General features: G+C 46.9%; 1 protein-coding gene across 1 annotated transcript in view; it reads left to right on the top strand.

Annotated features, from left to right (window-relative positions):
• LOC108578348 (transmembrane and TPR repeat-containing protein CG4341) overlaps positions 1 to 18437 on the top strand; it is a 217962-nt gene that overhangs the window by 194659 nt on the left and 4866 nt on the right. The window contains exon 8 of the mRNA XM_017941667.1: positions 17917 to 18057. Coding sequence (XP_017797156.1) covers positions 17917 to 18057 — 141 coding nt within the window. The remainder of the gene's footprint in view (positions 1 to 17916; positions 18058 to 18437) is intronic.

Genomic DNA, 18437 nt, shown 5'->3' with positions numbered 1-18437 from the left:
AGACCAATTTCGTCGCTGGGAAATTTGCGACACATTAGAGAGCCATAATGCGCCGCGGAGAAAACGAGATCGAATATTTTTCAACGCGTCGGTTGTTGCAAACGAGCGATGATCGTTTGGGAAAACTGGAGAGATAGAGAGAAAGCACTTGGAACACGGAACGGCGATGTAACGTTCCGCTATGGAAATAAAATGGAACTGTTTCGGAAAATTTCATCGCGATTCCAGAGCGTGAACGATCAAGCCAGGAGAATTTAATGGCGAGAACGCGATTCGATGTTCCCGGTGATGGAACTATTCGCAGGTTTCCAATCTGCGTCGGAGCTTCTCCAGTTTCCGAATGTTCGTAAATCTGGCATACATCGAATCGGAAGCGAAGGTGCGCGCCGTCGTTAACGCGGAGTATCGAGAAGAGTCCGTGGGAATAATTGAGGTATCGGTGATTAAAATGCAAGTGGAAGGAGAGATGTCGATACTGTGAAAGGAAAACGCGCGATACACGGCGTTTCGCGGAATACGGAGTGCATGCACCCGCGAGAGACGTGCGAAAGAAGTTCAAACAAGAAAAGAAACAGGTGTTTGCACGTTACATTGCATACGCTGCAAAACAAAGGCAATCTCTGGTTCTCTCGTTCCCTTGGACACCTGTGAACGTGTAATCGGTCTAATTTTTGAGCTACTAAAAATCGCGGCTGCAAAGAGCAATTCGCACCGCGACGATTTAATCGCGGTGAAATAACAAGTTGCATTTTCCTGCGTAATAACAACGCTGGCAAAAAAGGAATAATACAGAACGGAGAAAAGCATGAAACAAAGATAAAGGACAAAAGTAGCAAGAGTAAAAAACTGTGATGCCCGGTTTGCTCCAATTCCTCGAAACTCGGAGCAGATATTGGGGCAACGCTGAATTAAAACACCTAAGGATCGTCGTTGCGTAGAAACAGGTCTTTATTTGACAGAGGTTTAACGTTACGTGACTTGGTAAAACAGAGAACGAATGCGGAGATATTAGGGCTACTTAGGGGTTTAGGGAAGATGGACTTTGGGTTGTGACTGCAGGAAAGTTGGAAGGTGAGTAATGGTGAAAGTGGGTGACTCATTGTAAATACAGATAAAACTAAGCCTAAGAAAGAAAATATCTGAGGGTGTAACAGTACGTACGCAATGGAAGAAATAACGAAGACTAGGCGAGGTTCTCTTAGCGCGACAGAATGCAAAGCAATTTGCCCGCCAGACTTTTTGTAAAACCGCCGATGGTTCAATGGTCCCTACACACCTTCCAACGCAGACTCTTAAGGGTCTGTTAAAACCACCAAGAGAAGCTTTTAAATTACACGGCCCAGTTCGAGCGGTAGCTCGAACCACGATTTAGCTGCGAGCACGAGCTCCGTGTACCTGGTTGCCTGTGCGCCACGGTTTTTGTGTGCAATTTTAATTTTAACGCGAGCCATTCGCCGGCAGGCAGAGGCAGCCCAGTCTCGCCCAGCGTAGCGGCGCACTTTAATCTTCCAGAAGAACGTCCATTGTAATGTCTCTCTGCCGCTTTTTCTCCTTCTGCCTTCCTTCGTCCACCGACCAAGGGCTCTCTCCCTCTCCCCGTCCCTCTCTCGCTTGGGCTAGAAAGTTTCGTGGTATCGCGAGGAAAAGCGAAGGAACGCGGCAGGAAAAGCGGCGTAAAGAAAAGAGGACGCGGGACCACCTCTCTCTCTCTCTCTCTCCCCCTTGCTACTCGCTCGAATTAAGCACTTTTGGTTTTTACGCCACCGCTCGCACCCTTTGTTTCTGTGTGATGTCTCCCGACCACACGCACATACACATAGGAACTTAGGTTGGTTGGTATTCGAGTTGGTGGAAACTCGGTCGTCCATCCTCTAGGCGACAGAGACCAGCGGAAGCAGGCTTTTGAGCCACGCCTTGGTACATTCAGAGACTACGTCGAAGCTTCGTTAATGTAGCCTCTTTCCTTCTACCTTTTCCCTCCGCTGATTACACTCGACCGCCTTGGCCATTTCGCGAGGCCCATTCGCGAATCGCTCGCGGGAACGTTAAAGCACCGGAGGCATGTTTTTTAAGTAATGAAATTCTACGGCGAAGGAGAGAGGTTCCTTTTCTTCCTTCGTTCGTTCTTCTGAACGAAGAATACAGGAAGAAGGAGAGGAGATGCTTATTACCAGGTCGGGTGGTTCTTTCATCCGTCGACTTCTTCTTCTTCTTCGTCGTATTCTGGTTCTTGTCCTTGTTCTCCTGCCTCGCTGGCAATTCTTCGGGATTCAATGGAACCGAGAAACGGGGGAAATGGAACGACCTTCGTTTAAATGGACAACTCGAAGCCTTATCGAGGCGTAGCTTTCGTTCGAACGGTAGGCACCAGGCTGAGTTTATGTTTAATAGAAGTTGGAGGTTTTAGTCGATCGAAGTTGGTACCCGGAGGAGAGAAGACGGCGGAAGCGTTATAATTTAACGCGATGCTCTTCGGTGGAACGGTGAGGGACAGATTGGGGGAGTCGGAAACGTAGCGATAGTAAAATTCATCGCGAAATAGCTTTTGCGAAGTATGCAATTATTCTCGGGAAATTTGTTAGATGATTGAAAAACTTTGTTACAATGAAAGTAGTGAATTTTTGGAGATAACGGTAAAAATTGCACGTCTTCCAGATCGTTACCGACATTTCTATATTTCGTTTATATTGGGACTTGATTCGCGTAATTAATTCAAAGCGACCGAGTTTCTATGTGCGAGCTGCCAGAAAAGTAGCGAAAAGTCGTCGAAAATGATGGAAATTGTTTCGACGATTGATCCGTTTTCGTTCTTTTCGAATGAAATTTTGATCGCACCTAAAAGGATTTATTTCTGCGTGTAATAAAAATAGCCTCGTTTGATTAACACGATCGGTATCCATTTCGTCGGACAGTCGGTTTACCAGCCGCTGCAAAAGTTACCGGCTGACCCGACACTTCTCGAACCTAAGCGAGGAAAAATTCCGGAAGTTTGCGGCACGTGGTGTCGAAGTGGAGTGTGTGGCCTGTCGGGTCAGCCAGTGAAAAAGGTGGAAAGAAGCGGTCACAAGGGTTGTCAGGAGTGTCGTGGAGGCACCATATTGCGGATCAGTTTAGCTAGTCGAAACGACGCAAAAATAATCGCACCCGTTCCACCGTACGATATTTTCCCGGACCATAAAACCATAATTTCGTTCCCTCCGTCTACTCGTTCTTTCCACGCTATATCCCCACACTCCCTTCTTTCTCTCTCTCTCTCTCTCTGTCTGTCTTCAAACTGAAAACAATTCCGAGCGATTCAATTTCCTTCCCGGTGCAATTGAACCAACGAGAGGGAGATAAAAATCATCCCCGGCAGCCGAGGGAAATTTAATTTCGCGGGAACGATGTTCAAAGTATCGCGATACTTAAGAATCTGACCCAGACCAGGTGAAATCGTTGCTCGTGATGCGTTCACGATACCTAGACTCGTGGTTTATAATGAATTTCCGTTCGTTTATTTGTCGACCGTGTTCCATCTCGCGGTTATTCTCTGCTGCTATTTCAAGATATCTCGTTCGTTTCGAAAGTTTCTTTTCTCGATCGTGGAACGTCGAGTGGAATTTGTGAAAGAGGAAAGATAGATTCGGTGGTCAATTTCGAGGAATTCAATTAGACTGACTATTTCTGGCTGTCGCATGCCTATACGTAAATTTCGTGGTAACTGTAACGTGTCTCGTTCGATGGAAGATCAACCACGAACTTTCTAGAAATACCTGGTTTCTAGAGTATCCAAGAAGAATGCACTTGGATGCAAAAAATATCCATGGAAAATTGAGGAAACGCGAGGTCCATTCGTTCTGCGTAATTTGATTGCGCGACAATCCTTGGAAATTAGTATTAAAATGACTATTACAGTCGGTAGAATCCCACAGCTATCAAGGAAGAAGTAATTGACGCGCGATTCGATTCGCGTTAATCGATGGTAGTCGACGCGTTTCATTTCCCTGCTGCTCCACAACTTCCACCGACTGACTGTTCGATTCTGATCGAAGGATTGCCCCCCCGATTCGGTCACATCGTTCTCGACGCTGAAAACTTCCATCCTCCTTCCTCTTTCGCCCTCTCTTTCGGGGAGGAGCGATCGAGTCTCGAGACGGCTATGAAATTCCACGAGTGGAACGTGTCCCAGGACGAGAATCACGGATCCCCGATAATCGTTTTCTTCGTGCGCGGAGAGCTCGCTGCGGCGCCCGGAGAGACGGAGAGACCGAGAGAAAAAGAGCGGCGGTAGGGGAGAGCTTCCTTAGCGTATTATTCCAAAGTTTCGCCCGATTTTCCACGCTAGCGGCCAGCCAGCCTCTGGACTCTGCTGGGGAAACGCGACCGGGGGTCATCGCGATAAAACATCAGAAACTGGAGAAACTCCGCTGTAATCTTGCCGGTGATGTTTTACCCCCGCACCTACACTTTCTCGAGATGTTGGTGCTTGCTCGCGTGTCCTTTCTACTACTACTTGTCTACGTATACGATCCCACGTGCACTCCTCTCCCCTTTTGTCCACACGCTAGTTCCTACGATCACCGTCCATGTACGTGTATGTAAACGTGTGTGTGCGTTTGTGTTTGCACGCGTGCGTGTACAGGGACGACGTCGTAAAGTCCTGAGAGATATCGCGGCAGCGATTAGACCCTCGTTTCGGGAACTAAATTTCTCCCTGGTCCTAAGCAACCTTTACCCGCCTCCATCGGCAACCATTCCCCTCTCTACGTCCATTTTCGCACGATCCAAGAACTCTGCTGTCCGCGAGGACCCTTCTTCGCTGAAACTTTGACTATCTTCTCCTCTACCCTACTTCAACTAGAACTGTCTTCTCCGACCCTCTGTTGGTCAATCGATTTCATTCTTCGTTTAACGAGAAATCAATAGCGAATGATGGCTCTTGGAGAGGTTTCGACTTTTCGACAAACACGAGTAGACTTTTGGTAACGATTTCGAAAGATTTTAGTACGAAAATTGAGATAGAAGTATGTTCTATTACGGTGAAATTTTGAAAAGGAAGTTTGTTAGAGATTCCCAACTCATTGCTAATCTATTAAGTAGATTTTCTCTTCAGAGACACCGACACGTGTGTAACTTTAATTCTTTTCGAAAATTTCTATATTTCTGATAGAAAAGGTATATCTACTCGATTCTCGTAATTCTAAGTAAACGTAGTTTTAAGAAACCAGTGCCGAAAGTAAAAGAGAAAGCGAGGCCCACGAAGGGGCTGACTAAAGTGCGGCGAGACAGGGATGAAAGGCGGTGTTGTTGAAAAAGTAACATCTATTACCAATTCCACGCAGATCCTTCTTTCTTCCTAATTTAAAAGAGATCGTCCCAGAAGAGGCTAATTCTTCCGAAATTCTGATTTCGAACTCGGTGAACGTATTGTTCGATCGGTGGGAATGTACTCGTGGTCCACGAGCCTCCTCCGCGACCTGGTTTCACGTTTCTCCTCGCGACGCGACCACCCTTTCCTCCCTCCGAGATCTCTCCACCCGAGGGATGATTTACGAGCGGCGCTGATAATTACTTTGGTTGCGTTAATTTTCGAGTCTGATTAAAACGTCGCGGTGAATCGGATAACGGGGGATAAACGGGTCGGGAAAAAATCGTCTGCCCGCCACAGATAACCCGCCCCGTTACCTACGTATTCACCGGCTAATCTAGATTCCGTTCCTTGAATTTTTAAGTGGATTCCCACACCCCCGTCGACCTGAGTTACATCCAGAGAAATCGCTGAAACCTTATTTTTTTTTCCAAATTTCCACAAATTCCTGCAGATGTTTCTCCGTTTCTTTTATCTCTCCGGCGTGAATTCGATCGTTTGCTATAATTGGAGAACAATTCATCCGCCCCGCGCTCTGAAGGGTAAGCAAACCAATCGAGAAAAATTGTGAAACGATCGGAATGCTCGTGTATCCAAAACAGATAAAATAAAAGGGAATTAGCCAGAGATTAATCGGACAGCCAGGGTGTTTGTACGAGTACTCGACGATATAATTGAATTTCGACGATTTTCCACCGGTTTTCTATCCTCTTTTCCGATTCGAATCAACGTTCGCGGCCTATGTATAGATGGTAGACGAAAAGTTTCAGGCTATTGTACGTAAAACAAACCTTTGATGAATTTTTTATCGCCTAAATCTACCAAAATCGCGGTGAATTTCTATCGATCTCTGCAAAATCAATTATAGCAAATGCATAGACATGGTATCGCTCGGTATTATTCGCCGAATAAATCGACCGCGGAGCCAAATTCGGCGATTTGACGTAATTTAATAATCAAAGGCGGCGACAGTTAAGTGCACGGCGATCACGAGAAAATTCCGGGGGCAAAGACGTAAAGACCTTTTAGCCCCGGACAGAACTTTTAACTACTAGCCCCGAGGCTCGTTGTGTTTTTCCTTCTTTTTTTTTTTTCACTCGGACGTTTTCGCCGTTAGCTTTATGACGCGAAACTAGACGCAATAAACATTCTATTGCCCCTGCCTCGTTATCTTTCCTCCTTTTTCTTGGCAACTCGCGGCTGTAAATACTTCCACTTTAATAAAAATTCGAGCTGACTCGAAATAAAACTTGGACAAACGTGCCGGTATTAGTTATCGAGTTTGCTGCCCCCGGATCTCGCCTTTTTCTTCCTCCTCACCAGGTGCGCTCACTTTTTACCACCGCCCACCTCTCCGCCGCGACGTTATGGCTTCTGATATCAACTTGCTCCCGTAGTTAGTTCGATCCACGCTCTCTCTCCCGCGACTCTGGCAACTTCTCGCGGATATACGGTGCCTTTTTGTCCAGGTACTCACTTCCTGTTGCGTCCTTAACCCCTTGCACTACGCTGAACCTCGGAAAAAGCCAGGCCAAACCCGTCCGCCTGAAGAGTGCCGAGTGGCGGAGCCCGAGTGTCGAAATTTGAAATACGATATCTTACGACTGAGTGCAACACAGTCGCGCTACGAGCCACGAGTCAGACTCGTGATATTCATGTTTGGCATGGAATTAAACAACGAGTCTGACTCGTGATATTCAAGTTTGGCCTAAAATTTTCAGTCAGATAGTGCAAGGGGTTAAGGCTGATTTTACTGGCTCGCAGCGGAAACAGGTCGTACTCTCCGTTTGCTAGGTACTTTAGCGTGAATTTTTATAGTGAGTCGCTGAGCTTCGAGTGTTATGCCGATTTCGCGCCAATTTTCGAGAATAGTTTTGGACAGTTTTTTGTGGACCTTTGATTTGAGGCGCGAGAGAAAAATGTTTGCACCGAATTCTTGAGATTAGAGTACGAAAGAATGGTGCATAGACATTCTAAATTAGGTTAGATTAGGTGCATGGTTTCTCTGTACTGAGGTGAAATGCAGAAAGAGAGAATTTGCAGGTGTGAGAATATACGGTATGGAGAATAATATGCATTGTGGAAGAATAATATCTAGTCTAACTTTTAGACTGCAAGCAGGAGAATAATATACACTGAAAGATGTGTGCACAAGTTAGATGGAGCCATTGCATATTGTATTGTTGTATATACACTATCGACCGAAACTTTGGAATCACCTGCAAATTTATATTAATATTGAATCTGCCACTAATTCTTTATTGATCTGAAATTGATGCTGTGGAGATCAGTAGCACTTTATCTCATTTCGATTGATTTGAATAATAAAAAATTCGTTGGAAAATTATTATAAATTTTTGGGGAATTTTTGTGCAGTGCACAGTGATTCGAAACATTTGTCCGGTAGTGTATATACCTTTAAGGAATTCTTTTAGTATGTTTACGTATTTACACAAACTCGAGAAGCTTCGTCTAAGTTCCTTACCGCAGACACACGTACGAGTAAATTTTCCTCCAGATATAATAACGGTAGAGTAACACCAGTTCGTCGCTCTTCGGTCAATATCATCGTAGCTTAAACAATTCCTGAGACGGGAGAGAGACGGTGTCACGAGGATTGGTAAAATACGGAGGCGAGACGAGTTCTCCCATTTGCCTCGAGGGAGATCCTCGGCTGGATATTACGCGACCATAATCCGAAACGAGTAATGTAACTGGAATTAAAGCTGGAACTTTACTCCTTCTCTCTACGTAGGCAGCGCATCAATCGGATTGCAGACAGAAATTAATCCATTCGCTACGCGTTCTCCCCAATCAGCCGTCTGATTGTTCGTTTCGCGAAATCGACCAACCTTCTCCGTGTCTCCCGAGACTTCACCCGCAGCTTCTCTCCCGAACCGTTCGATTTACTCTCTCGCGAATCTCGAAGTCAAATCAACCGGCAGAAAAATCGAATAAAACAGCGAAAGAATGAGAAGGAATTCTCTATCCGATGCTTTCCTACCTCAATGTTCCCTCCCGGTTGTGAATTAGTATCTCCCGCGAGAAGTTACCCGATAGCGTACACACACAGAGAATCGATTCAGCGTGACTTGAGCCTCAATGGTAAATTTCGAATCGTGGTCGAACAATTTCGCGAAAGCGGGGCGACGAGCTTTCGTGCGTTTGTTTGCGCCGGACCACGACTGTATTTATCTAATGTAAATTTAATACAAGCGGAACCGCGATGGCGTATTCGAAATAATTTTCGAAAGTTTCACCCGCGTTCCGCTTCCCCTTCGGGCGGCGGAGTTTGATCAATTTTCCCTTTCCACGAATATTGTTTATTCTAGCCGAGCTTGTGCAGAACCGCGTGTACGCGCCCCGCTAACACGAATTTAATGCAACTCCGCTGCGGAATTAATTCGAAAATTACCATACGCGGACCAACCGGCATTTTCGCCGTGTAACACCTGGAAAAACCGGCCGGTTGGGCTATCGTTTCAGCGAGGATATCTGTACGTCGATACAGTTCACTTGTCGAATTTTCGAGTTAGTGGTTCGTATCGACGCAAAAATTGTTACGTGTATTAATTAACCCTTTGCACTCCTTTCAAAGTTTTCTAAACTAACGTAGAAATTGTAGCGACCCTCCTACGCTCTGCCACCAGAGGGACGGGACTGACCACAGGTTCTCGCTAGTCCTCGTAAAGGCTCCTGTTTGTATATATACAACTTCTGACCTGAGTCCTTCCAGTCCCTCCCTTTCTTATGTTTTAGGTTTCTTGAAAATTTTCCCCTAGCTCATTTCATGCAGGCATCTGCCCAACCTCATTGGTGGTAACATCACATATTTCTCAAGAAATCCGATAACGAGGCCATCGCTTCTAGGCGCGAATCCAAAGGAATCACCCTAAACTCCAAAAAAAAGTCCCTCCCGCGTCTAAGGCACGGGTCTCCTAGAAAGCCTTACCGACGAGTCCACTATCCTCTGTCACTTTCCTGCCTAGTGTTGGATAACCAACCGCCTATTGACATTGAGTCACCAAGTCACTCTTAAGATTAACCCCATAACGCCGAAAAACAAGTTACTCGTCGATCGCTGACTGTCCCTTCAAAGTCCTGTCCAGCAATTCGTCACCAGAACCAAGTTCACCCCCAAATCCCTTCCTTATAAGTATACCCGAAAAATCCCTTAGGTCATTATAGAAACCAAGCGAGTATAGTTAAGAGCTGTCGATCTAGTACACAGCAGAAAACCACAACGTCACTTCCCTTCGTGAAGTTCGCGCCTTGTAAATTCGGAGTCCGCGAGTATACGAGTCTGTCATGATTAATGATTTATCAAGTGACAATTGTTCGATGTCGCTTCTCAGTGATCACTCGGTTGCAAAGGGTTAAACCTCTTATCCACTGTTACCGATCTCCCGAGCGGTGTCCGCGATACCAATTATCCTTTCCCGCTATCCAAACGAAAAAAGAGGAGCAACACGTGATAAAGAATGATAGTAGGAATAGTTTCCACGGGGAGAAAGAGGAGAAAGACTGAAATAGGGAGAACCGAAGGTTGATCGAAGAGATATTGCCGGGATATTGAACGTATTTCACGGGAATCAGAGTTCACAGCCTACAGTGGCAAACAAGGATTTAAAGTCCGTGTGGAAGGGACGGTCGTTCGTATAATGGAACTGGAAAAGAGCGTTCTTTGTTATGAACTCACGGACGGAAATTGAGGCGATTAGCGGCTGGAAATACTGTCCGCGATTAAATCGATCGAGGGCGGGGGTCGGTTGGTCGGCGATGGAAGAAAAACGAGCATCATTAGCGGACAGGAAAGGAATCGTCTTTCTACGACAACGCCAGACCGTACGTTTCTTTGACAACGCGACAAAAAATATTACGCCGCGGTGCTAGGATTAATCGTGCCGGCCCTTATTCCGCCGAATCCCTCGCGGTACTTTTCAGGCTACGTACGATTTTTCACCAAGGTTTCGGCTTATTCGAAAAACGGGTATAAAAAATAATCAGGCTTTCGAGCGACTGAACGAAAGCTTTCACGCTAATGAAAGCGATCGTGATCGAGAGCACGCACGTATCGAGTCGCCTAAACCGCCGAAACAGGTCCTCCGGCTGTCCCCTCGAATTTAACGACTTCGAAGTCGATTCATTAGTAAGAAGTGTCGTTAGCCGGATATAGTGATGTTGGTGAAGCATGCGCTCTCAGGTAGAATGGGTGGCAATAATTGTGCAATTAACCGGGCCACAATTTCCGTCGAGTTTTGCCAAATGGCCAGGGCGAAGCAGAAACTCCGGGTGACGAGTCCGTGGGATTAAAACTCGAAGCAAGAACGAACCGTCGCGTCTCCGGACCGTGGTTCGGGGTAGCGGAGGACAGAGAAGAGGAACGGGCATTAAGCGACGCGCGCCGCGATTAAATCTGCGCCGCGGGACAGAGAAAAACAGAACGAACGACGGAGAAAAAAAATATTATTTCATCCGTCGCTCGACCGGCTGCATGCACGCGTCGTTACCTGCATACGTGTCGGGAATATATCTTAATCCGCTGAAGCTCCGGCCTGAATATGTATGCGACTTGCCGTTTGCGTTGTAAATCGCCTCGATCCCACCCCCGCCCCTGTCCCAACACCTCTCCCTCTCTCTGGTCGCCTTTATATTTTCGCCGAACGCGGACCAAACGTTAACGTTAATTGAAATCCGTTTGAACAGCGGGAGGAAGAGGTTGTTCGTGTGACAGACCGATCTTTCGCGTGTATCGATCAATTAACTTACCGCCGGTGTCGGTAAAGGAGGACGAAGAGGACAATTCGGGAAAATCACTCGGACGAAATGGTTCTTTTAGATCTCATTTTTTTGAAATGACAGAAATGTATTATACCCAGACAGAAATATTTTTGTGTTTTGGTAGTGATACAGTATTGGCAATTAAATGGACAATTGTGGGGAAATGATTCTGACGTATGACTATTTTTAAGGTTGTCTTTCTTTCTCTTTGGTAACTCATTTTGGTGAAATATTTTAGTTGTAATATGAACCTACCCAAAAAACAATATTTTCGAATTCTTATAATGCTAATTAAATGGGCAATCGTGAAATGTCAGTCTTTGCCTTCTCTGCTCGTGAGCAGAACCTCTCAGGGCCATATTTCTTAATTCCCAGGAAGTGCAACGTACGACTTGCAAACAATCAATCGTGAGACACCCGATAGCTACGAGACTTCGAGTTAATAGCCATCGCTGGCAGTCTGAACCTCCTATATATCCTCCCAGGCACTTTCAATAACCGCACACAGTCTCTCTCCCTGTCATAAATCGGCCGAAAGCGAGTCACCGTGAGGCAATCTTTAAAATACGTCAGCGTTGAAGAGTAAAAGTGATCGCCCGTTGTGAAGATTCGAAGAAACGACGATAAAAAAATGACGTTGCATGGAAATAATAGCAACTCGATTACGGTACACCAATTTGCACCATTCATTTGCACGGTCTTACGAGAGCAGCCAATATGGTTGAACCTCGATCCACGGGGCGTGGCATAAATCAAAGGCAAGGACAGGGGATAGATTTGAAATGCAGGAAACGCGAGCCCGCAATTTAATCCAATTATTCTCTGCGATTAGTCCTCTTGCGTATCGTGCGCGATCCAAACCTCCTCCATCCCTGTCCCTTCTCTCCCTCACTCTCGCTTTTCACCGCTCTCGAACACAGTCAGTCACCTAATTGGCCCGCTCGACTTATCGCTCTAATTGTTTGTCCCTTGCCGTCCCCCTCTTGGTTCGCCTGCGACTCGGTATGTGCAGGGCTGCGACGACAATGACGACAATGACGACGTGAGGCTGCGTTCTCCCCTCGTCTGCATCCTCGCTCCCTCTCAGCGTTTCAACGACAATTGCCAGGATATCCACGGCGAGAAACCGTCCACGGAACCTTTGAACGTAATTATCGGCGAATTAAACGAGCCACCGAATTCACGGTCCAAGTTCCGGTGGCGCGCGCCGAATATTCTCGCGGAACTGGCCAAAGGCGCCGCTCGATTTCATCGTGGACGCGTCGCCGGTGGGGAAAGTCCCCGGTCGGTTACCTTCTTTGGGATTTTTGACATGAAACAGAATATTAGAGAACAGTAAAGAACATTAGAAACGGAGAGTATTTAAAGAATTGATCTCTGATCGATTGCCAAGAAACAAATGTAAAATTCGACCTGAAGTAATGTGGTTACGAATAATAAGGCCTGACTAGGGGTTACGCTATGTACCCACACGGTAGTAGTGAGATCTTTTATTAAACGTTGGCTGACGGCTTTGGAGGTCCGTGCAAGACTGCCCTCCTGTCGCCTCGCTTTTTTTCTACTGCCTTTCGGCTACGTGTTAATCATCCCTGATTGGTTAACCCGTCGCATCGGTGTTAACCAATCGGGTAATTTCTTTCTGAGTCGCTGTGTGTCCCTTGGCGCGCTTTTTCGGGGACCGCAGTGCAACTTGGCGGGGAAGGTTTTTCCCGTGACGTCATTTGGCGACACAGCTGAGTTTCCTCCAGATCAGGTACTCATCGACTTGGCGGGGAAGGTTTTTTCCCGTGACGTCATTTGGCGACACAGCTGAGTTTCCTCCAGATCAGGTACTCATGACCTGCCGGTCCGTGCCTCGTGCGGCGGACCTTTCGGAAACCCTTGGTTTGTGATGCGGCAATTTGCTATTGAGGCCGTCATGCATTGTCGAATTTCTAGAAATTAAATAAGCTAAAAACGGTTTCCTCAAAAATAGCTTTTCAAACCGTGCTGGTAGTCTGCTCGCCAAATGTTCTTCGCTGTAGCTGGTCGCTACAGACCAATCATCATCAGGCCTACAAATTAATTCGACCGACTTCAGTTCCAAGGAAAGGGGTAACGACAGTAAAGACCGAATATAAAACAGTAATCTCGAAATCAACAACTTTCAAATTGCATCTAATACCTGCTACCTAGATAACGATTTAGCGAAATCTCCGTGAAACGCGCTTGATTAATTATTCACCGGGTGTAACATTAATCCCGGAGAAGATTCTGACGTGGAATCTGAAAATTTCGAGTAAAATGTTCTGTTAATTTCGTTCGTCCAGCCGGATGGCGGTAAATCGGGTTCCGAGCTTGATTAACCATTCATCCATGGAGAGAGGCAGGCTCGCGTCTCTCTCTCTCTCTCTCTCCTTTTCCTCCCGATATCGCCAAGTTACGTAATAAAAAACAGAGCTGTAGAGAGAGGTTGGCGAGCGGTAAACTGGCAGTCCGCCTCTGAATTCCTTGTTAGACCAGACCCTGAATCGTTGGATTTTTATGTAAGCACGTTACCCCCCTAATTTTTCCCGAAGGAACGGCCCACTCGAGGAACAATGGACGTCAAACGACGCACCGCTCAAGGAACCTTGCCCACCTTCCTACCCCCTTCACGCTGCCGCCATAACCCGAGCCTGGTATTTCCAGCGGAATCGTGCCACTGAATACGCGCGTTCTTTCCTCGCCAAGCAGATTCTTGCGTATATACGAATAAGGCCGCGTAGCGCGCCTCGAGTATGCCGTAACGATCGCTGAAAACGAGCATCGATTTTTTTACTCCCGAGGAAGGAATCCTTGATAGGTCTTAAGCTGGCTGTAGAGGTAGTAAAAAAGGAAAATGTCTTTTTCTCCCTGGATTATAAATTTCCCCAGACTTTCGTGCCCTTTTTAAAATTGATATCCTTCGAGGTACCAAAAGGATCGCCGTCGTTTCGGAATAACTCTCTCCGCTTCGTCGAAAAGCTGTCGATTCTTTGAGACAGGTGAATCGCTCGAACAGTGAAAGAAACAACTTCGAACGGTTCCGTTAACCCTTATGTCGATAACCAGAATTGTCTACTTTATCTTGAAATTTTAGTAGTTTTCTGATAAGAAAATTGGAAACTCGAGGCAAACACGGATAGGAAATGTGCGAAATAAGAACGATCTGGCCGGATATTTCAATCTTTCGCCTGGAAGATGAAATGTTTCACGTGAGAATTATGCAAAGGGACACAAGGGTTAAATAAGAAACAGCGTTGCGGAAAGAGAGGAAGTAGAAGAAAATTCGAAGATCACCGGGCGCAATCTCCTCCGTCTCGAGGAGGAGACGATTGCGCGGGAACAATGGTGTCGGTGACGTCGACCATGTAAAAGACATGCATCTTGCGAACTTCGAGCGCAGGTATCTGACTGGCTGAAAGCGGTGCCGCGTAATACTCTCGAAAAGTAGTCCAAGTGAATAATGACTCCGTACAATAGAGTTTCGAAACCTCTCTCTCTCTCTCTTTTTCTCTCTTAAACTTTGAACGCGGGAGAGCGCATTCTTTCGGCCGGTATTTACTTTTCTCGAGCGCATTAGCGACTCGAGCGAGCGGCTAAGTTTTCGCGGTTTTCCGTCGCGTTTCTGCGTTCGAATTTTTCAAACCCGGTTCGCGTTTGCGTCACGCCGTCGCGAATAATTCAACGTGTCGCCGCGTCGTTACAATTTCACTGAAAGAGTCGAGAGGTCGCTACGCCGGAGCTGGACGCGTGTGTCGTAGTCTTCTTCGAAACGAAACTTCTGGAAAAGGAGGCGAACGTTCCTCCGTCCATGTGTGAAACAAAACGGAAGGAACGGAGGAGAGAGAGAGAGGTTTGGAAAACGAGCGACGTTGCCTACACGGTGAAACGCAACGCCCCGTGGAAACTGGTTCAAGTGAATAATGACGCGAAACAATGCGAGCGCTCCACTTTGCAAAAAGCCGTATTCTTTGACGACGCGGCCACTCGCGTCACCAGCCGCGCAATTGCTTTCACCTTTCGAGTGGAACCGCGAGAAAGAGCGAGCACCGGAGATCCATACGTGCTTTCTAAGACGCTGTTACGTCCGTTTTAAACCTTCCACACGCCCGAGTGCTCTGGAAAAAACGTCGATCCATCAAAAATACCATTTCCATCAACTTCAATTTTCCTCGCAAAAACTTCCTACCGAATTCTTCTCCAGCTAGCCTCACAAAGTAGTCTCGAACTTTCTACCAACGCTATACGCACTTACAGAACTTACACCGAAGCGCGCATTTTCGAAAAACACAAAAATTCACTCCGCCAACGGAGTTTACTTCGAAAAAGAAGATTCACAGAGATAACGAACGTTTTCAGGCCCTCGAGCACCGCGCACCATCGTTCCCGAAGACTGTAAAACCACTCTGCCCCTCTCTCTCTCTCTCTCTCTCGCCCTTAGATAAAGAAACTCTAAGTGCAAGCAAAATTTCCCTCGCCTCTGAAAACTGACTGGTTCGAGCCTCTCCCTCGTCCACCCGTTCCATATCCATTCCAACCGGATTCAATTTGGTCGAAGTTACCCCGGGCGGGCGCGGGCGATCCGCGGAGTAAAGGAGCACCGGCTACGTAGACACGATCGCGGACGATAAATCATCTACGGGGACGTGAACGCGGCAAGCGTCGTTGATCGAATTCTTATGAATCGCGCGATTCTCGCCCGAGCCTTGATACAGATTACTCCCTTATAGAACGGATAGCCGAGTATTTCCAGCGGAAAGAGGGACGAGGGTAGAGAAGAGAAGCTGGCAGAATGAGGGGAAAAGAGAAGGGAGAGACGTGAGATCCGTCGAATCACAGGACAATCGGGTCCGACGAGTCTAGTCGGATATTCGACCTCGTTCCCTTCGCCAAAGCTCTCCTCCATTTGTCTTCTCCACCCGCGAAAAGTCTCCTCTACGTTCTCTTTCCCGCTCTACCCTTTTTCCTTTGCTTTCCTCTCTTCTCCCCTTCTTTCCGAGCGCCGCACACCCGGCACGAACAAAATCATAAAAGTTTTAGCCTACAACTCTACGTGGACGCGAGGCCGAGCTCGGGAAAGAAGCTTTTCGGTGTTAGTCGTTCCGTAACGTTCCCAGTCGTTTGTGTTCCCATCTTGTTCACGTCTATACGTTCCTTCCCTCACGTGCACCACTACCACTATCGTCATCACCATCCACCTCCGATGGTACGTACGTGTTTGGCCAGCCGCGTACACACACACACACACACACGTAGTGGATATAGGATTTGAATGTGTGTGTGTGTTGGTGAGACGGCCGTGGCTCGAGTTTCGTTCGACCATTAGCAGCAGCCGTCGGTCCTGAAAATCAGAAAACTTCCCGAAACTGATTCCATCCCCTACCCTCCGAGCCAATTACTTTCCACCTCGCGGATTTATCGCGCCACGTCTTTTGATATTAATCGCGACTTCGACGCCTTGTTCGTTAGGATGGCTTTGTTTTGGCGTGGTGGGCTAAAGTGGATGTTAATTCGTCGGATGAGTTACGGGGAAGGATGGAGAAGGTGTTGGTAGCTCATTTGCATCACGCGTCATCGTTTCGGTTTTCTTATGGGAACGAACAACAAAATATCACAATATACATTTCGCGTCGCTCTCTCCCGATAAACTAGTGTCCGGAGAGTTCCACTAAAGTCGAGTGTGTTATAATTGTTGTGTGCGCTTCGAGAGCTCTTTTTCTCTCGTTCTTTTTCTCGAGTGTCTACGTTCGCTCTTTTATCAACTCGGTGTGCGTTGTGATTGGTGTGAGTGTGGAGGAGGTGGTGGAAGTGGGTGACGATTGGTTTCTTCGGGTTTGTTATATTGCTGCGTACATAGGATTACCGGTGTCGAGGGTCTGTTTTATGGTCTTGACGCACGTGGTGTCTTCGAAATTTTTACTGTAATAAAGCAATTTACGGGCCATGCCAGCTAAAACTTCTCTTTGCAAATACTGTTTTTATGCAAAAGGCCGACGTATTGTATCATTTTTGTACCGCTTCGTTAAAACGGATGGAGTTACTTGCGTTTTTTCTTCCGGGGAATAGAAAGTGTCACCAAACTTTGGTAACTTTCTCCTTTTCTCTCTTTTTCTTTTTCTTTTCAGAGAGTAGTTTTCTCTTTAACGGGTCGACTAAGTGATTCTGGAACTCACGTTCGTTTGTTAACACTTTCTCAGAGAGATTCTGTAGGACGGTGGGCGATGTATTCGGGGACGCACGTGCTGCGTCGGTGGAAGAGAGGTCCACTGTCGAACGGTCCATGCGATCGGTTAAAGTTCGGAGCCTCGAATCTCTGCATCTTTTATCAACAGAGCACGCGTAATACGAATATCGCACATTTTTACACCTCGATCACCTTTCATTTCGCTAAATTTCGTTCAAAGATGCTCACACATTCTTCTCCTCACTCACGCAAACCTGAGCCATCGCGTGAATCGTGAAGAGTAGCTTCGATAAAAAGAGCTTCGCGCATACCCAGCGTTATTCCCAGGAATTCCCTTTGCCCTCTAAACACGAGAACGGTGAAGAGGATCAGCAGGGGGGGATACGCTTCATTCGTGCAATAATTGCGAATTAATTGCACGCTAATCGTTTCGAGAGCCACCCCACTTTGCTGTTCAACGTTTATATCCGTAATCTCTTTTGCGCGAGAATAAATTTCGGAGAAACAGAGATATAAAGAGAGAAAGAAAACGAAGGGGATGAAAAGCGAAGTGAGGCGAACGATCGACTACTCGCGTGCGTGTGCTTTTTTCTGTTTCCAGAGCGTTTACAATCTGCTGGGGGAAACTCTGTCGAGGTTGCAACAGTACGCGGAAGCGGAAAGGTGGTTCCAAGCGAGTCTGGCCAGCCAGCCTGACCACGTGCCGGCCCACATCACTTACGGAAAACTTTTGGCCCGAAACGTAAGTAGTTAGCTGTTTTAGATCGGTTCACTCTTTCATCGGACCGCGGATCCAGTTCCCAAGTTTACCGCGGCTCCTGCCTGATATCGTTCGCCGGAATTTTCGCGTTGTACAAGCCGGCCAAGATACCGGAGGCCCGGTATCCTCCTGGAAAAACACGAAACGCCGTAGGGGATATTCGAGGAACTTGCCGCGTCAAAGAACTCTCGAACAACGTTTCCAACCGCGCTCTTCCCTCTCTCTCTCTCTCTCTTTCCGTCCTCGCTGGAAGATTCTAGCAGGATCCTTATTTTTTTTCTTTTTTCTTGAGTGGAGGAGAATAACTGTTGGATCGTACCGCGTGAGTAATTTCGTCCTTCTCGATGGTACACGTTGTGCGT

The sequence above is a fragment of the Habropoda laboriosa genome, unplaced genomic scaffold, assembly GCF_001263275.1.
Source record: "Habropoda laboriosa isolate 0110345459 unplaced genomic scaffold, ASM126327v1 scaffold5, whole genome shotgun sequence".
In the NCBI taxonomy this organism is placed as follows: domain Eukaryota; kingdom Metazoa; phylum Arthropoda; class Insecta; order Hymenoptera; family Apidae; genus Habropoda; species Habropoda laboriosa.
This window is presented reverse-complemented; position numbering and strand designations above follow the sequence as displayed.